Here is a 21007-nt window from a genome sequence, read left to right as displayed (position 1 = left end):
CAGGATGACTGAGTGGACTGTGCGCCATTGATCTCTTCTGTGATTTGCAGCCGGAAGCTGGAAGATAAATCTGTGGCTGTGGCTCAATGCGGACACTGAGCCACAGATTTATCAAATCCAAACTTTTGTTGACTTTGTAACTGAAACCTGTGAAAAATCAGCTGATATCTGGAGTTCTGTAATGTGGAAACATCTGGAGAGAACAAGTCGTAATTTCACTGCTTTGCAGTCAGGAGTGGCTGCTGAGCGCCACGAGTTTATTTCAATTAATATCGTTTTTCTAAGTCATCACATCAGGATCAACGCGGTGACCTCTCCACGCCGGTGCTGCGTCACCCTGCGTACGCAGAGGGGCGCTACCTGACCGCGTTATTATACGAATTTTGCCAAACTTGACGTGAGGAGCGGCCTCAGGTACCCCCAAGTACTGACTGACACGGGAGAGTGTGAAAGGGTCATTAGAAGAAGGACTGAGTGCTGTGAGCGCTCTGCACGAACTTTAACGCGCAGTCAGACTGCGAGAGAGGGAGGCGACTGTGAGCAGCTGCAGTATGAACGCCCCTCACACGGACCGCCCGTGAATCACTTTTTCCATGTGCCGCGGAGCCGCCTCAGCCCGGCCTCCAGCTATCCCTACAGAAGACCCCCTCCCTCGGCTCAGCGCGAAGCGGAGCTTCAGTGTGAGTGTTCACGTTACGGAGTAACGGCCCGGACAGCGATCGGCCACCTTAGACCAAATGGAGTGCGTCTGACATCGAGCCAGCCTTCGTGCCGTGTGCGCGGCGTTGACGTGCTCTGCCATGGATCTTCAGGTGGTTGTCTGGCTCTTCTACTGCCTTCTGCTGCCCTCCGGCCTCTTAACAGGTAAGCTGAAAGAGAAGCAGCTGCACTGATGCCAGCACAGCGGCTCTCGGCTCGTCCGGGCTCGGCTCCGTGACGCACTGGGAGTTCGCCAGGGAGTCAAAACTCTCCACAAGTTTGACAGAAGTCGTACAGGCCGACACATTTCCACACTGCGTTTATAGTTCAGAGGTGTTCACAGAAACTCTCAGCCCTGCGTGTCACACAGCTCTCTGCTCCGGAGTTTGGCTCAAAAGTGTCACTGCTGCGCGTGCACGAGCACGAGCTTTTCTCCAAGGCGCTGATGTGGAAAACACCAGTTCACATTAGGTAACCGAACTGCTGCATGCACTGCAGGTTTTCCTGAGCGTGAGCGGAAAGTAAGTGTGTCTATTGCGCGTGTTAAAGCTGCCATCCTGTCTGGGCTGTGGAAAAGCTTGTTTGCGCCCCCGTTTCTCAGTCAGCCATCAGTTTAACAGTGGACATGATGAAATGCCTTTCAGTTGGGGCCTGCAGGAGAGAAGACGACCCTCTGTGTGTGGGACAGACAACAATCCAGTGGCTTGTTGGGTGGTGGGTCCTTGCTAAAAGCAGTGTGTGGCTGTGGTCTCCAGCAGCCCGCTGACACACCCTGCACTGACTCGACTGCACTGGTACTTTCCTTTACAGTTGTGTAAATATGACATGTTGGTGACGGTCATTCGTAGTATGGCAGCTTTGTTGGGAGCAGTGCCATTGCTCAGCGGTTCATGCAGACGCTGTTTAAAGATGAAGGGTGTAGCTGTCCCAAAGCTTTTGGAAGAATGGTCTCCTGAATGTTGCTGAACACATCAGCAAACAGTTCATACTGCCATTCTCCTCCTTTACCACCGCAGTGTTTTACTGCTACTCTTTCATAAAGACCTGCAAAAGGCTGGGTCCTGACACGTGTTTGTCTTCTTGCTCGCATGTTCACCGCAAACTTCTCTCAGTTGTGGTTTGAATCAGTGGTGCTGTTCTGTAAAGGCAGTCCCACACAGGTTCCTGCACGCGATACACTGCACTTCTCTAACAAATTCCTCTGAGAAGAATCACAACAAAGTTGTGATTTTGAGCATATAGTCAAAGTCTGAACTGTTGGCTTGGTTTGATCAGGTTCCCAGTGTGAAGCTGTACTAATATCATGGAAAACTCTGGTGATCACAGAGCCTCTTCTTAGGAAACCCAATAATGCTGATTCCTGCACAGAGCCCTCTGAATGCCATGGTCAATCGTTGGGGCAATCGTGGCTCAAGAGTTGGGAGTTCATCTTGTAATCGGAAGGTTGCCGGTTCGAGCCCCAGCTTGGACAGTCTCGGTCGTTGTGTCCTTGGGCAAGACACTTCACCCGTTGCCTACTGGTGGTGGTCAGAGGGCCCGGTGGCGCCAGTGTCCGGCAGCCTCGCCTCTGTCAGTGCACCCCAGGGTGGTTGTGGCTACAATGTAGCTGCCATCACCAGTGTGTGAATGTGTGGATGACTGGATATGTAAAGCGCTTTGGGGTCCTTAGGGACTAGTAAGGCGCTTTATAAATACAGGCCATTTACCATTTTACCATGGTTACATATTCAGTTAAAAATAACTACTGCTGTTTATGGATCATTTACACTATCTATTCTGTTTCACCCAAATCCATGTAGTGATCCTACAAAAATAATGACTCTTTTCTGCCATTTAGGGATTTTCCAAATCTAAAGCCATGTTATTTAAATGTTTTTATGCCCAATCTGCTCTGGTTTAGGTTAGGAGTGTCATTCAGCAGAGTTTGTAACAAGTAAAATTAATATTCTGCTCAGATAAAACAGGAAGTGTATGTTTAGCCTAAATCCAGCTGGCAATCTCAGAGGACAGATGTCATAAGCTGGAATGTTAACAGTCTTACTGTGTGGGGCATGACTACTGTTGCTATGAAATGTTGGGAGACTGAGAGAAACAGAAACAGTCTCAGACAGGATGCAACTTGTTACAACTTGCAACATTGTGTCTTTAAACAGTTCACATTGTGATACAAAGGAAGTGAAACCCGACGATATAACAGCCAAGAGGACATTGCATCAACATTTCCTGGAGAATTACCCTCATCCAAACAAACACTTTGTGATCCTGATCATGTGTCGCTCTTCACACTAAAATTTCAAATATTAAGGGTGGTTGTAGCTCATCTGCTAATCCCAAGGTTGGTAGTTTGATCCCAGTCTGCCAAAGTGTCCTTGGGTAAGACACTGGACCTTGGGAGAATGTTTGATAGAAAGCACTTTTATGAATATTGTTTGTAATCAGTTGTTTCAAAACTCGTGGTACATTGACTTTTTATGAACGTTAGTGACAGTGATTTGTAAAAACATGCAAACGTACATGGAAGTACAGCTTCAAAGCAAATATTTGTTGTGAGGACCTTAATTTTTGATAGATAGCTGGCAAAGGAACAATGAGACAGGAGCTTCTTGTTGTTGGGAGTGTATTCCAATGCTCACAACCCAGAGTTGACAGATTCCTTCCACCTGTTTCTTTGCAGAGACAGTAAGAAAGTCCATTCCTTACATATAATGATGGATCAAGTATCAACAACAACAACTTTATAAGGGCTGTGGAATAATGTAGTTAAAGTTTACACAAGTACACTTCACTCGAGCGTGTTGAACATAAGTAGCGAGGTGTTATTTTAGGTTTCGGTGAAAGATCTGAATTAAAAAAGATGAGAGGGGGAAAAAGCGCAGCACCACTGGCTGGGTTTGTTTCAGACACAGACCTGATCTGAGTAACAAAAATGAGCCTGTTTACAAGAGAACTGTGTGATGTAGCCTAGTGAGTCAGAGTCATTCCACAGTAGTGCAGTTTAACAGGACTTCACGGCTCGGTGAGAAATCCTCGGTGTGTAGGAGTGAGTCAGAGAGAAGGATTTATTTGTGCTTTAATTTCGCCACCATCAGCACACTGAACAGCAGCTCATCTCACTGTCATTTCTAAGAAAAGGAAACTGTACAACCTGCTCTTGACTCGGAGTCCGATTTTCCTACGTGCTTAGTTTTAATGGTAAAGGTATACTGTTACATGTTGATGCCAGGAGGCAAAGAGGATAGCTACGTTTGGAGAGTTCAGAGTTGGGACAGCGTCTGCTTCAGTGCTGTGATTGGCCTGTTTGTAACAGAGCCTTAACTCATGGAATATCTGACTATAGCTGTAGAACTCATTTAAACACATATGAACCAGGGCAGAGCCAGTGCTTTCCTGCTCTCACAGGCCTTTAACATGCCGCACACTACAGTCACATTTAAGCAATCCCACAGACTGATTTAGTACGTTCATTCTTTGCACTTGAAGCACTTTGTCTCTCTGACATACACTGATATGTCTGAGTTTGCTGTGAGCCACTCAACCTGTATACTGGGCAGAAACATCCTTTGATAAGGAATAGGCTGCAAAGCACCGCTGAGTCTCACAGCTACAGACCTACACACTGTGTACCTGCTTGAAATACTTGGCAATAAGTACTGCTGTATTTTCACCCTGACACAAGTTTTTGTGCTATTTCTCTGAATATACAGATGACAGAATATAAGAGAATTCAGCATCAGGCTGCTGAATGAGTCTGCTCCTCTGCTAGCTAGACTAAGTGTTTTGCGTCTGTTATACCCAATAAAACGGCTCTGTTGTTTGTTAGTTTTGATCAGCTGGTATTCTTTCTGTGGTTTCTGGTGTTTGGTCAGTCAGTTCAACATTTTGGCAGCTTGTTGAGTGATTTCATCAGGCCCGAGTCAAAACTGTTTCTGTTCTTTAAGTGTTTGCTTCAAATCCAGGCTTTCACCTTCAACTCTTCCGATTCCTTCGGCTGATGTATCATCACAGACATTTATGTTATGCAGTGTATTTGTTTTTACTGTCATGGAAACGGTGCAGAGGAGCACTGGGCCATAAATGACACACACCAGCCACTTCATTAGGTACACCTGTTGAGCTGCTTGTTAACACACTTTGAACACAAGTTCAACATGAGCATAAAAATTTGGAAGAAAGTTCATTTGTGTGACTTGGAACGTGGCGTCATTGTTAGTGCCAGATGGGCTGATTTGAGCATTTCAGAATCTGCTGACCTGATAGGATTTTCCCACACAAGCATTTCTAGAGTTTACAGAGACTGGTCTGCAAAACAAGAAAACATCCAGTGAGTGGCTTTGTTGTTAGTGGAGGTCAGACTGCTTCAGGAAGACAACAGTGATTCAAATCACCGCTCGCTACAACCCAAATATGTACAAAAGCATCTCTGAACACATCGAACCTTGAACGGGATGGCAACAGCTGTGGGCTGAGCAAAACTGGGCAATAAATGGATCCATCGGCGTCGTAGCAGTGGTTCAGGTGGCTGTAAATGTGTCTCTTATATTTTCCTGGCTCACTTTGTGCCCCTTAGTATCAGCTGATTGTCGTTTAAACCCCACGGCCCACCCAAGAATGTTGTTGACCATGTCTATCTATTTCTGACCACAGTGTTCTAGATCAGCGGTCCCCAACCCCCGGGCCTCGGGCCGGTACCGGTCCGTGAGTCGTTTGGTACCGGGCCGCGAGAGTTGAGGCTCAGGTGTGAAATGTCTGGTTTTCAGGGTTTTTATCGGTTTTCAGTGTTATTTTGTTATCCTTTTTATCGTTTACTCGGTTTTCCTGGGTCTTTTCACGTATGTTATGAATAAATCTTATTTTTTTCGGTACCGGTACTAGTTTTATTTTGTTGTATTTATCCGCGACACCTTAAAGGCCGGTCCGTGAAAATATTGTCGGGCATAAACCGGTCCGTGGCGCAAAAAAGGTTGGAGACCGCTGTGCTAGATCATTGCAGAACCTCTGACAGCTGCAACCAGCAGGATGATGCACAATGTCACAAAATTAAAATGGATCTCACACCACTGTGCTCAGATGGCCTCACAGTCACCTTATCTTAGTGCAATAGAGCACCTCATCCATCGATGTCATGGATGTAGCAGCTGTGACAGCGTTACATCAATGTGGACCAAAATCTCTGAGGAATATTTCTGGCAGTCTGAAGTCCTACCCAGTGTTAGTCAGATGTAACTAATGAAGTGGCCAGTGAGCATACGTGTGTGTGTGTGTGTGTGTGCACACACCTTTTTTCTTTCCACAAAAACAGGAAAGTTGCTCAGGATGAACTCTACTACATGCAACAAGAGAATGTTCCATTCCAACAAAGCTGAGCTGGACCTTTATCACCGTTGCTCCTCGCTTTGATTCTTTCCTCAGCAGAAGCGTTTTTACCTTTTAGATCTGAAAAAGAGTGGAGAGGAATCTCACTGACAGAACAGATTGTAATATAAATAGCATTTGATCAAACCTCTGTTATAACTGGAGAGAATGTGATCACCATGTCTTTATTTCATCTCTCTAATCATGTCATCATACATAAAGCTACGTTTAAGAGTTCTGAGGACCTCACATGAAGGGAGCCTTTCTGCAACCTGGAGCTTGCAAAAGTGCACTCATGTATGAGGTGAGCAGCAATAACATAATCTGCCAGACTGAATCTCAGCATGGACTCAAACGGAGACATAAAGTTAAAAATCAAAATGTGGCATTGTTAGTCAGCGAGCTAGCTGTCGCTCTTGGTACTCTTGTATTTGATTGTGGATTTTGTCCTTGGCACATATTGTGCACTTCCTTTTATTGTTGTTTGCCGTTGTTCTGCCCTGTGTATTTGAGTTCAGTGCTTAGCTAAGGTTTGATGACAGGACGCATCAGTTATTGTTCAACTGAACAAGAAGCAGGAAACCCTGGCTTGGAAGCACAATGAGGGATTTTTAAGTTAAATACTAATATAGAGAGCTCTGATAGTTTAGCAGTTTACACATTCGCCTAAAAGTGGAAAGACCCCTAGTTTCATCCAGGGAGGAGATACAAATCCCTTTGGCCAAATCAAACATGCCGACCGGCACGCTGAGGCACTCCCAGCAGAAAAGAACGTCTCCCGCTGACACAGAGGATTCCCTTTTGACTTCTCTAAATTGCACTTCTGTTCTAGTTTTCCTCAGTTGTGTGAATAGAGGGTTGCAGAAAGACAAACTTGTGTCAGCAAGTATATTGCAGTTGTTCTGTCCTTGATGCAGTGTGCACTTGACTATCATATTCCCGTGGCACTCTTTCATGTAATAAAAATAAAAGTATTTCCACATCTCCACTGCAGTCTATGAACCTGTATGGAGCTTCCTTTAATTAGCTCTAGCCTGTGTAGGGGAGACCTCAGATGCCCCAGCAGATGATGTAGAAGGCCGTTCAAGAACTGGCTCCAGTGTTTGTTGCTTTGGTAGTTGATAGGTTTGTAGCTTGAACCCATCCGCTGGAACGTTGAAGACAATATAATTACACAGCAAGCAAGACACGAAGTAGGCAAAGTTCTTCATGTTTCTCGTGCACGGGAGAGAACCGGACAAACGCCGTTCCTTCGCTTGACCCCAGTTGCTCTCGTCCGTTCTCCCGTAACACTGCTCTTTTATTGAGGTTACATGAATATGCATAGGTTCATTAACATATAACATCTTACATAGGTATACATGTGAACAAAGAATACTGTGTGTGTGTGTGTGTGTGTGTGTGTGTGTGTGTGTGTGTGTGTGTGTGTGTGTGAGGTCAAGATGTGACCCTGTGAAGAGTCTAGCGGGTCCATCTGAACAAAAGGCTCTTATACTTAAACAGATATACGTGTGTTTGCTATGCCATATATCAACAAGAAAAGATACAGATCTATGCCAGAACACTCTGTAGAGGAGTGAACGCACTCCCCTCTTCATGCTACACAGAGTTGTTACAGACCTCCTAGGATGAGACATTCTTTCAATCTACAAATGATTATATACTTCTAAGCATATATGAGTAAATATTTCTAAGCATAAATGACAATGAACAATACAAAACCTAACAGTAGTGAACGCCTGTCAGTGCAAAGATATTAGATGGTGGTGGTTGTGTCACACTCAGAGGTGGAGCTAGAAAGATTTTCTTTGGGTGGCACGGAAATCAGATGGGCTGGCAAAAGCCATTTCATACACATTTGCAGGTGTTTCATTCTCTGTTCTGTACCGTGTATAGTAAAATACATCAAATGAAGCAAGAGAACATGTTTGATATATCTTGATGCATGCTCAATCATCCAGGTAAGTAAATCTCCAAACGTTGATCCAGTTCATCTGGACGTAGCGTTTTGTGGGAGAAACGTTTCGTCACCCATCCAGCTGACTTCTTCAGTCTCGCAGAACACAAGAACCTCTGTTTCACCTGGATTTACACGAGCAAAGTTTGAAGACATCCAATTATTAATGGCAGAAAAGCATTGTGTTGGGGTTGTTGGCTTAGCAGAAAACTACAGCTACATATTATCAGCATAGCAGTGGTCGGAGATGCATTTGAACATGTTTCATACATGACCCAGAGGTAACGTATGTAGTGAAAACAGAAGAGGTCTAAGTATAGATCCACAAACAAGGGGTGCCTAAACTGACTAATATGAATTCTGAAGTATATGTTAGATGTGTGATAAAACTTTTAGAGAACAGTTCCAGTCAACTCGGCTCTGTTTAGTGAGACTAAAATGGATTACTCACCTTTATCTAAGTGAGAGTATCATTAGTAATTATTTATGATGTTTCTGTGTTGGGCTTTTGTTTTCATTTTCAATTGAAACAAAAAAATTAAATTTATCAAAGATATTATTTCCCTCTGCTACGTGAAAGCAGCAAGGATCCAGATGAAAGGACTGGATATATAATAATAATAATAATAGATTTTATTTATGAGCGCCTTTCAAGTCACCCAAGGACACTTTACAATAGGATAAAACACTTAGTAAAACAATAGCAGAATAAGAACAATAAAATAAAAGCACAAGATAAAATGAACAAACAGCAGAATAAGAACAATAAAACAAAAGCACAAGATAAAATGAACAAACAGTGGATTCACAGCGAATATGCAGATTTGAACAGATGAGCTTTGAGTTGGGATTTAAACTGGGAGAGAACCAGTGTTTCTTATTTCAGGGGGCAGAGAATTCCACAGCCTGGGAGCAGAGCAGCTGTAAGCTCTGCTTCCCACGGTGGTGAGGCGGAAGGAAGGTACAGCAAGCTGGATAGAAGAAGAAGAACGAAGTGAACGGGCAGAACAGGTGGTGGTTAACAGGTCAGAAAGGTAAGGAGGAGCGAGGTTATGAATGGCCTTGAAGGTGAGCAGAAGAAGTCTGAAAATTATCCGGAATTTCACTGTGAGCCAGTGAAGTTCCTGAAGAACAGGTGATGTGCTGGTAGGAGGGGTTCTGGTGAGAATGCGAGCAGCAGAGTTCTGAACCAGTTGAAGCTGATGGAGGGATTTTTGGGGGAGACCATGCAGAAGAGAATTGCAGTAGTCAATACGGGAGGTAACAAGACTGTGTACAAGAATGGACGTAGACTGGGTGGAAAGAGAAGGAAGCAATCTGTTAATGTTACGTAGATGGAAGTAGGCAGAACGGGTGAGATTACTGATGTGAGATTTATAGGAAAGCGAACTGTCTAGGATGACACCAAGGCTCTTAACCTGAGGAGAAGGGAAAACTGTGGAGTGATGGTGAGTGAGAAATGGTTCGCCTTCAAAAGGTGTATATATATGATGGAGAGAAGCTGGGGCAGATGGAGGGGTGATGTCAGTCGGGCAGGAAGAAGAGTGCACGTGTGAGGCAATATCAATGAGAGCTGTTATTGAAATCAGAACTGGGTGAGACACTCGACGAGGGTAAAATCATCCAGACTCAAATTATGATCTGATAGCTTTGAACTTGTCACCAAAGGAATTTAGCAGTATCAGAAAACGTGGTAAGCAAAGAGGAGGAATCAGGAGTAAGTCTAAGTCTGTTAATGGTGTCAAACAAGAGCCTTGGATTGTGCTTGTTAATGAAACCAGCTAAGTAAGATGTTTTTCGCTGGTTATAGTTGAGTGTGCTTAGCAATTCCTTCATGCGATGGTAATGAACATCGCATAGTGAACATAGTGACATATGTAGATGGATATGTAGCTGCGCCTGATGGCTTCTAAGGTCAGTGAGCTGAGCATCCTTGAGTTAGCTGGGGTAACTTTGACTGAAGGTAGTGGACCACTGGGAAAGGTCAGGAAACCAGGCGTCAGTGCAGTGATGACATCAGCAGAGTTGAAGGTGTCAGTGCAGGATTTCAGTCACTCCACAGTAAAATTCAGTAAATCCAATAAAACCAGTGAAAGCTGTCAGAATACAAAGAGAACCAGTTTGAAAAATTAGAGTCCAGAAGTGACAAGTGATCTTAGCGAGGAGAAAGATTGGCACTGTTGTGCGAAATCATCACACAATAGTGCCACAATGGAGCAGCTGCACTGCACCATAACCAAAAAGAGTCATGGCTCTATGATAAGGGACTGCAGTTTTTCCAGCCTGCTTCTCCATCACTCTGTCGAAATCTTGGGCTGGTGACGCACCTGAATCTTTATTTGGCTGCTCTGAAAACCGGCCTGTTGTCTCACATCACACCTGGAGAAAGCCGTGGCACACAAATCATGGCACACTTACAACCCACTTTGATTTAAAACTGCCCCAACTGTCAGTGAAAGGAAATGTAGTTACACATTAAATCGATGAGATATTATAAAATTATAAAATATTATTTTTTTACACAAGTAATATACAATCCTAATATGTTATTTATTTATTATTTCATTGTGGACACTGTGAAGAAACAATTTCTATAGTAGATAATGAGACAACTTTACTGTCATTTAATTGTTTTTCTATCTATTATTTTGATGCAGCATGAATGTCTGTGTTAGCTGTAAAACTTTATGCCCTCCTTTACACTTCCCACAGTAATCCAGGGGCCACACTGGATTCTTTGCTGGGCCAGTTCTAGCAGGTTGGTGTCTGTTTGACACCCATGCCTTAGATCAGGGCTGCCCAATCCCGGTCCTCGAGAGCTACCGTCCTGCAGCTTTTAGATGCATCCTTGTTCCCACACACCCGAATCAAATGAATAGCTTGTTATCAGGCCTTTGCCAAACATGATGGCATGCTGAAGAGGTAATCAAACCATTTGATTCAGCTGTGTTGGAGTAGGGATGCATCTAAAAGCTGCAGGATAGTAGCTCTCGAGGACTGGGATTGGGCAGCCCTGCTTTAGATGGACTTCAAATTCAGATTCCTTTTATTTGTCATTTTCATGCTTTGCATACAAAACACATCAACCACACAGTAGTGCATTTTGTTAAGTAATAAACCAATAAATAAGAGCGTTTAATAAATGGACTAAAAATATGCAATAAGATGAAATAAATATTATGAATGGTAAATGGGTAAAAGTACTGTAGCAAGGAAACAGTACAGTCAGTCCCTATGAGCAGCTCACATACTCTGGTTAAGACGTCTGTGTGCTGTCCTTGATCTAATGCTACTGTATCTGCTCCCAGACTCTGAGCATGAACCAGGGGGTTGGTCGAGTCCTTTATGATGCTTAATGCTCTGCGCCTACAGCACTTAGTGTAGATGAGGCCAGGAGAGCGAAAGTGTTGCTGGGCCTTCATGATGATGGCTGCGGCGTCACTGGTAGTTAGCTCATCTATCAGGTGAACTTCAAGGTTTTGGTGCAGTGAGCCCTCTGCATTTGAAAACTGCTGATGGTTAATGGGAGCTGCTGCAGGCAGCTAGTTCATCTGAAGTCATCCATCCTTAGTTATGTGATTCATGGCTGTTAGCTGCTCTTTCCTATGTAAGAAACAACTGTGGTATCATTGCAACTGTTATCACATGATTTGCTGAAGTTAGCAGAGCAGTCATATGTCATCAAGGTTAACAGTAAGGAGCTCAGTAAGACAGCAACAGTGAGCACAGACTGATGGGCCATGCTCTGCCTGTAACAAGCAATCATGATGTAAACAACATATTTCTTCTCAAAGCATCATTAGTTAAGCAATTTGTAACATCTAAAGGAACAACATTTGATTATTAGAATTATTTTTGAAAATTACAACTAATTTACATCTTTTGTCAAATGAAAAGTGTAGGGGAGAGCGGGGTAAGTTGTCACACGGGTAAGTTGTCACACTGTTCATAACTCCAACACTAGAGGCTCTATCTCAAAAATGAAATAGCCACTTTGTGTGACTTCTTCTTCTATAGTCAACCTCCTGTTCACATGTGGTCAAGACTGCTCTAATCTGAGGTGAGCACATCTTTTTTATTTTTTTGACCTAAAAGGAAAAATAAATCACTTTAAATTTTCTTCAGTACAACTTTGTTAGGTATAGATGTTACAAATTATTATTTTACACAAAATAGAGGAGACATTAACGTGTCTTTTGATACTTCAGCTGATGTGCTATGTTGAGCTAACCCTGACATTTAGCCAAAATTAGCATAAATGTCAGTTTGGGGCAAGTTGTCTCATTAACTTTGGGGCAAGTCGTCACATGTGACAACTTGCCCCAATACAAATAAATGCTCCAAAAAATTGTGATATTGTAATTCATTTGTATTTGCAATAAGGTTTTTGAAGAAAGGAAGGAGAGGCAGGAATTAAGGAAGGAAGGAAGAAAGTAAGATGGTTCGAAATTATCAACGAAAGACAGAGCGTGGCAGAACACCACCTGACATTATGTTAAAGGCAGTCAGGCAGGTAAAGATGCAGAACAAATCAATCAGAAGTACAGCAAAGGATTTTGACATAAATTACCGTACTCTAACTCGGTATTGTCAAAAGATTACCAGAGAAGAAATTGAAAGTCAGACAGCCATGCCAACAACAATGGTTGGTTATACAACGCCAAGGAAGATTTTTTCCCCTGATTTGGAAAAGCAGCTTGTTGAGTATATTACTAGGTCAGCTGACATTTATTTTGGTCTGTCACCAAGTGAGGTCAGAAAGCTTGCCTACCAGTTTGCTGTGGCACACGAACTGAAGTTTGTGCCTTTGTGGGCAGAAAAAGAAAAGGCCAGCAAAGAGTGGTTTACAGGCTTTTTAAAGCGGCATACAACATTGTCACTGAGAAAGCCAGAAGCAACTAGCCTTGCCAGGGCAAGTAGCTTCAACAGAGAGAATGTCAATGCTTTCTTTGACAACTTGGAGAAAGTGTTATGCAAATATGAGTTTGGACCAGGAGACATTTGGAATGTTGATGAAACTGGGGTCACCACTGTACATAAACCAGACAAAGTGTTGGCCAGACGTGGATTCAAACAAGTAGGGTCATTGACCTCTGCTGAAAGGGGAACCCTTGTCACACTGGCCTGTGCTGTCTCAGCCATAGGGAATAGTTTACCTCCATACTTTATTTTCCCGCGTGTCCACTTCCGTAACCATTTCCTGATCAACGGGCCACCCGGCAGCAAAGGAGGGGCAAATTCCTCTGGATGGATGAAAGACACACACTTTGTTGACTTCCTGCAACATTTCAATGAACATACAAAGTGTTCAAAGGAGAAGCCCTGTTTACTCCTTTTGGACAACCACGAGTCTCATCTGTCCATTGATGGACTCAATTATGCCAAAGAAAATGGCATAATCATGCTGTCATTCCCACCCCACTGCTCACATCGGCTCCAACCATTAGACAGGTCTGTCTACGGGCCACTAAAGAGGCACATCAACAGCACGTGTGATGCCTGGATGAGGAACAACCCTGGGAAGACAATGTCTATTTATGACATTCCTGGGATTGTGGCAATTGCATATCCTCTGGCTGCAACCCCATTGAACATTCAGGCTGGTTTTAGGGTGGCTGGGATTCAACCTTACAACAGAAATGTATTTCTGGAAGCCGAGTTTGCACCATCCTACGTCACAGATCGCCCTATTCCGGACCCTGCCCTGCCAGGCCCCAGCACTACCTCTGCACTGCCAGGCCCCAGCACCAACTCTGCACTGCTAGGCCCCAGCACCAACTCTGAACTGCCAAGCTCCAGCACCATCTCTATCACGAGCTCACCCTTACCCAGCACTGCAATTACTGACAGCAGACTACCAACTCCAGAGGACATCCGGCCATATCCAAAAGCTGGCCGCCGAAAACCATCCAGCAAAGGAAGAAAACGACGCAAATCAGCAATTCTAACCGACACGCCAGTGAAGCAGCAACTAGAAAAAGAAAAGAATAAGGCTGAATCTAGCAAAAAGCTGTTTCAAAAGAGAGGGACGCGAGGGGGGAAAACATCTGGACCTATGAAGAACAACGCAGCTAAAAGAAGAAAAATAATTCAAGAGTCATCATCAGATGATGAAGAGTGCTTCTGCCTTGTCTGTGTGGAGCCATTTTCAAACAGTCGTCCAAAAGAGACCTGGGTAAAATGCATAAAATGCAACAAATGGGCCCATGATGCTTGCACCTCAGGCCAGGCAATTTATGTGTGCCAGAATTGTGACTCTGAAGTTGAGTCTGATTAATCAGAAATAGGGCATCTGTTTTGTTCAGAGGATAAACATGTTAATTAAAGCAAGTTATTTGCAGCATTCCATTCAGTTATGATGGATTTATGTGCAAGCCAGAGAACATTTGAGTTTAAAGTTCAAACTAAAGTTTTCTTTCTACTTAATGTTTTGATTAAAATGTGTATTGGATTGAAATAATTGTTTTTTTCCAAATTCTCTTGGCATAATTGTTCAAATTTCCAGTTTTGGTTTGAATTTAACAATTAAAATCAATAATCACAATTAAGTATTTGTGTTCTTATTTTAAGATAATCTAGTGTGACAACTTACCTGCCGATGGGGCAAATTGTCACAAGTGCACATTCTCCATTCAACAGTCTACAACTCCGTAATGAGATAAGATATGAAAATGTAATGAATACATCATATGTGCCCGAGACTTCCTTCTTTCATTTGGTGAAACATTTATTACGTTGTGATGTATGGTGCTCAGTAAAAGTTAGTCAGTGTGAAAAGTGTGACAACTTACCCCGCTCTCCCCTATAAAACATATAATCCACATTATTATTGAAGACGTTATTCACCATCTTTTTACTAATGTATCACATGGTTTTCATTCAAAGCAAGCAACATTATTCTTATTTGTATAATGAAACCACGTTGGATTATTTTGACCATCAAAACAATGTAAATAAGCACACAAGCAGCCGAGAGGTGGAATTCCTCCAGTGGGTCCTGGGTCTATCCTGCAGCCTCCTCGGACATGCCTGAAGCCCCTGACCCAGGGTCCATGTGTGAGCTGCAGTGACTGATGCATACAGCAGTAAGCTAAAAATAACTAGACAAATTATGATTGATTCCTCTTACATTCAATTAATTCAAAGCTGCTGCTGCTGCTGCCTCTTGTTGACATTGTAAATCTGAGTTAAACATTTTGGCTGGTCCTAACTGTGTCATACATCTTTAAAGAGTTGTTTGAAGGTTAAGACTAGGTTTATAGCTAAGGTAAGAATCAGGTTTTAGCTAAGATAAAGATTGCAGTTAGGTACTTAGTTATGATAGTTAATGTTAGGCTAAGGGACTGGGGAGAAGACCATTCCCAGTTTCAGCCAGTGGACTTCTTGAAGTTTCTTGAAGACCTTTCACCCAGCAGGTCCCTGAGGTCATGTGACCAGGGCTTGCTTGCTGTCCAGCACACGAGGCTGAAAACAAAAGGCGACAAACTTTTTGTAACTGTGGCCCCCAGACTGTGGAACTCTTTCCCTTTGAGCCTGAGATCTGTGGACTCAGTGGTCTCTTTTAAAAAACAGCTAAAAACTCTTCTTTTTAAACTTGCTTGTTTTAGCTTCTGTGAAGCACTTTGTGATTTTTATCTTGAAAAAGGCTGTATAAATAAAGTTTTACTTACTTACTTACTTACTTACCTCGCATCTGAGAAGCTTTTTCAGTCCTAAAGCCAAATAGTGGAGAGTCACAGGTATTTAAGCTGTAGTGGGAGTTGTCCCTTAACAGGGTCGTTGGCCTACTATCGATCATGTGCTTTACCACAAGGTGTGAAAAAATGCCTGGGTCATTATCAGCAGAGACTTTGCTTCACCCTATCATGTGACCCATTGAGATCAACTGATGCAAGATGTGAGCGGGGGTTGAGGCGCCTCGGGAGAAATCTCAAAACTGTGTTTGGTGGCAATCAGTTGGTGTTGAAAGCCACCCCCTCTGTTCAAATATAGTAATATAATGTAATAAATAAATAAGGGCTATGGTCCTTTAGGGTGGGGATGGCAGTTGCACATCTGCCAGAATATTGCACACACTAAAATATTGCACATGGAATGGCAGCAACATAGTCAGTAGCTGTGACAGAGTGATTATATGCAAGTCTGTTCACACTCTTAGTTTGCATTAAAAGTTCTGACTTGTCCTGTTGTCTTGTCCATCGTGTCCTGCAGACATAGCTTTATTGAGTGGCTGTTCGGTTTGTCCGGTGCAGAGGTCCGAGCGCTCCTCGCTGCGCTGCACAGCATACACTATGTTTTTTAGCTTGTTTCCAGGTTTTGTCCTTGGGATGAACCAGTTCATGCCTGAGTGTGCGGCTGGCTCTGAGTGCACTGGGATGTCGTGCTTGGAGAAGATTAGGAGTTTCTGAGTTTCTCCAATAAACCTGGTTTCAAAGGGATGACAATCTTGTTCTGTTTGTCATTTATAGTGGGGCAAAAAAGTATTTAGTCAGCCACCGATTGTGCAAGTTCCCCCACCTAAAATGATGACAGAGGTCAGTAATTTGCACCAGAGGTACACTTCAACTGTGAGAGACAGAATGTGAAAAAAAAAAATCCATGAATCCACATGGTAGGATTTGTAAAGAATTTATTGGTAAATCAGGGTGGAAAATAAGTATTTGGTCAATAACAAAAATACAACTCAATACTTTGTAACATAACCTTTGTTGGCAATAACAGAGGTCAAACGTTTACTATAGGTCTTTACCAGGTTTGCACACACAGTAGCTGGTATTTTGGCCCATTCCTCCATGCAGATCTTCTCGAGAGCAGTGATGTTTTGGGGCTGTCGCCGAGAAACACGGACTTTCAACTCCCGCCACAGATTTTCTATGGGGTTGAGGTCTGGAGACTGGCTAGGCCGCTCCAGGACTTTCAAATGCTTCTTACGGAGCCACTCCTTTGTTGCCCGGGCGGTGTGTTTTGGATCATTGTCATGTTGGAAGACCCAGCCTCGTTTCATCTTCAAAGTTCTCACTGATGGAAGGAGGTTTTGGCTCAAAATCTCACGATACATGGCCCCATTCATTCTGTCCTTAACACGGATCAGTCGTCCTGTCCCCTTGGCAGAAAAACAGCCCCATAGCATGATGTTTCCACCCCCATGCTTCACAGTAGGTATGGTGTTCTTGGGATGCAACTCAGTATTCTTCTTCCTCCAAACACGACGAGTTGAGTTTATACCAAAAAGTTCTACTTTGGTTTCATCTGACCACATGACATTCTCCCAATCCTCTGCTGTATCATCCATGTGCTCTCTGGCAAACTTCAGACGGGCCTGGACATGCACTGGCTTCAGCAGCGGAACACGTCTGGCACTGCGGGATTTGATTCCCTGCCGTTGTAGTGTGTTACTGATGGTGACCTTTGTTACTTTGGTCCCAGCTCTCTGCAGGTCATTCACCAGGTCCCCCCGTGTGGTTCTGGGATCTTTGCTCACCGTTCTCATGATCATTTTGACCCCACGGGATGAGATCTTGCGTGGAGCCCCAGATGGAGGGAGATTATCAGTGGTCTTGTATGTCTTCCATTTTCTGATGATTGCTCCCACAGTTGATTTTTTCACACCAAGCTGCTTGCCTATTGTAGATTCACTCTTCCCAGTCTGGTGCAGGTCTACAATACTTTTCCTGGTGTCCTTCGAAAGCTCTTTGGTCTTGGCCATGGCGGAGTTTGGAGTCTGACTGTTTGAGGCTGTGGACAGGTGTCTTTTATACAGATGATGAGTTCAAACAGGTGCCATTCATACAGGTAACGAGTGGGGGACAGAAAAGCTTCTTACAGAAGACGTTACAGGTCTGTGAGAGCCAGAGATTTTCCTTGTTTGAGGTGACCAAATACTTATTTTCCACCCTGATTTACGAATAAATTCTTTACAAATCCTACCATGTGGATTCATGGATTTTTTTTTCACATTCTGTCTCTCACAGTTGAAGTGTACCTCTGGTGCAAATTACTGACCTCTGTCATCATTTTAAGTGGGGGAACTTGCACAATCGGTGGCTGACTAAATACTTTTTTGCCCCACTGTAGTTTCTCCCTAGTTGGCGTCTGACCTTCACTTTAGAACTGAAGAAGCTTCTCAGATGAGAGAAGTCCAAAAACGTACACTGGATCCAGATGAAACCACTGTGTCGTTGGATGTGGTCTCCTTTTTCACTTGTATCCCTACAACCAAGGCAGTGGAGACTGTCAGAAAATGACTACAGCAAGACAGCTCCTTAGAAAACAGAAGTGGGTTTACCCGAGTCTCTGCCTTACCACTGCACACTTTAAATACAACAAGGGTTTCTACAGACAAAAACATGGATGTGCTATAGGCCCCCCAGTGTCACCCAGTATGGCAAACCTTTACATGGAGGAAGTGAAAAGTAAAGCTCTTAGCTCTTTCAAAGAGCAGCTATAGATGGATCTATATTAAATCAACTCAATCTAAAAAAAAGAAACAGCTGTGGGAAAATGAGTATTAGAAGCAAGAAAAAAATAAAATATGCTTAACTAGACTTTTCATTTTTAATCATAATATCTTATTTTTTTCATTATAACAAAGAAAAGGATAGCAAAGAGGGAGCAGAGCTCTAACCCACCAACGAAACATCAAACCAGAGACGGCTATATTTGTTTCTTAGAAAGTGCAACGAGTGAAACATACATTCATGGTAGTGTGAATGGACCAGCAATACTATATTGTTACTATCATGTAGTACTGACAGTAGTACTTGAGTAGCCTCTTACCTTATTATGAAAAAATGCAAGTATAACTGCACCATGGTGGACCTGAAGCGTATGTATTTATGTATAAGTTTTATCAGAGAATGAACAAAAGGAAGTGCTTTGTGTTGGAACACTGGACGTACCCTCTGTCTGTCGGGTTTGTTCTGAGTGCTAGTGAGAGATAGATGCTGCCTGTGGGCCTAACGAGTGTTATCATGTTTGTCAAGAGACATCATTTTGGGCGGGTCTGAAGTTTTACTGGGCAGCAGGGTGGAGCTCCTCCATGCAGAGTTTGTCCTGTATGTGAATATTCATACAGTAGGTGTAGACATAGATCCACTGGGTGTGGATCTATGTTGTTCCAGACAATTTTGATAGCACGATGTAAGTTATATAGAAGTTGTATCAGCTTTTAGAAGCTGATAAAATTTTAAACCTGTCGTACAATTTTCCTTATTTTTATTAAATTTCTTGTGAAGTACTGCCTGTTTTCATCATTTCTTCTATCTTTAAGACTTTAACAAATGTAACAAGTAAATCTACAGAACTTTCTAGAGGCGAATGGATTAATATAGTTCATATGTTGCCAAAAGGCTACACTTATCTTTCCAACTATTTACCTTTGAAAAAGATCTATTCTGATGATTGGGCGTGGACACCAAGGATCTCGGCCAGGTTTGATTGGTATTGGCTGTTTTTAATAGTTTGATGAGTAAAGAGTTTGGGGCTTTAAGTCAGATTTGAACTTAAAGTGACAAAAGCTGCGCTTAAAGTCCAGCATGTATGTGACTAATCTAACAGGAAATCAGTGAGTGCCTCCAGCTAACTTCGTATTATGAAAACTGTTCTATATACAGGCTGTCAAAGTATTTAAGGGTGTTAGAAATGTGGAGCTTTTTCATTGTGCAGCCAGACTTTCTACCCATTCTCTCGACACATGTAGATACACTGTTGATTCTGTATGCTGGTGTAGCAAAGTGCACACTGTAATGCAAACTCAGAGTTTTTTGCACAGTCCACAGTGTGATTGACCGCCTGACATGTGTGCAACTCCTCCAGGTCCCGGTGTGCTACTGGGACGAGGCTGATTAGCAAATGAGTGGCAGCCAATTAGCCCAGTTGGCACTGCTCCCTGAACCACTGAGCAACTTACTTTTACAAGCATTTTTGAGCCCTTATAACTTGTATATACAAAACTAGATAATGATAATGGGTGTGGGGCGAGACCAGTGATTGTCGGTTTCTCAAAAAAGAAAGCTAACCAACACAACATCCCACTAGTGACACAATTTTGTGTGTCCTGCAACAACACCAGCTAGGTTTGAACGAGCCATCGGTTCCACAGGGGAGGGCAGCGTGACAGCCAGGGAACAGAGAATGGAGCAGATCCTTTCTTAAAGAAAATAAACTGATTCCCCCTCGATAAATTCACATAAAGTAAGAATAGAGGTGCCTCTAAATAAAACACAGATCTGAAAATAGCAGTTATTGTGGTCTCAAAAACAACCACCAGGGAGAAGAATTTAAACAATGAGCACAGAGGAAACTTGTACAGTCAAGACAACAATAAAAATACTGTCCAGCAAGCTGTTAATTACCAGACAGTCCAATATTTGTCTAAGTGCTAAATTCAGTGACTGTTCGGGTTCTTCTCAGCTCTGAATAGTGAGTCTCAGCTGAGCAGATTGTAGCCGCTCCCTCCTGATGCCGCTTCTAGGGTTGCTCGGTCAGCAGCTCTAAAGAATAGACAATGGTGACATTACCCAGCCACGTACAGCCACTGCTGATCTTACACACTCCCCTAATGAACTACTGTTGCCCAACACCGAGGAAAAACAGGTTACTCACAGGGCTGGGCGAGGCGCTAGCCAGAAAATTCTTATGACAACATGACAAAACTAAGAGAGTTCAGAGTTTGCACAACAAATATGAAACAAATAAAACCAAACACATGCAAAATCCCTAAAAACACAAGAACTTAAAAGACAATCGAAAATAAAAAGATGGAAATGGCACCAGCATGAATATTCTGTTATAACATACATGCAGGCAATCAGAAGGTCCTGAGTCCAGTTCCACCTTCAGGCCGAGGTCTTGCTGTGCATGTTCTCCCTGTGTTTGTGTGGGTTCTCTCCGGGTACTCCGGCTTCCTGCCACAGTCCAAAGACATGCAGTTAGTGGGGCTAGGTTAATTGGTGACTCTAAATGATAGAGTTACCACAGGCAATGGGAGTGAATGGTTGT

The 21007-nt window shown here is 43.1% G+C and overlaps 2 protein-coding genes across 4 annotated transcripts in view; one reads left to right on the top strand and one right to left on the bottom strand.

Moving 5' to 3' along the window:
* The window catches only part of tk2 (thymidine kinase 2), a 300481-nt gene that overhangs the window by 19894 nt on the left and 259580 nt on the right, over positions 1 to 21007 (bottom strand). The window lies entirely within an intron of this gene.
* The window catches only part of piezo1 (piezo type mechanosensitive ion channel component 1 (Er blood group)), an 88162-nt gene continuing 67534 nt past the window's right edge, over positions 380 to 21007 (top strand). For all 3 annotated transcript variants that reach the window (XM_026191121.2, XM_026191119.2, XM_026191118.2), the window contains exon 1: positions 380 to 864. In XM_026191121.2, the coding sequence (XP_026046906.2) occupies positions 801 to 864 (64 nt within the window). In that variant the 5' untranslated portion in view covers positions 380 to 800. The remainder of the gene's footprint in view (positions 865 to 21007) is intronic.

The sequence above is a fragment of the Astatotilapia calliptera genome, chromosome 13 (assembly GCF_964374335.1).
Source record: "Astatotilapia calliptera chromosome 13, fAstCal68.1, whole genome shotgun sequence".
NCBI classification, from domain to species: domain Eukaryota; kingdom Metazoa; phylum Chordata; class Actinopteri; order Cichliformes; family Cichlidae; genus Astatotilapia; species Astatotilapia calliptera.
The sequence above is the reverse complement of the archived record's forward strand: the minus strand, read 5'-3'. Positions and strand labels throughout refer to the sequence as shown.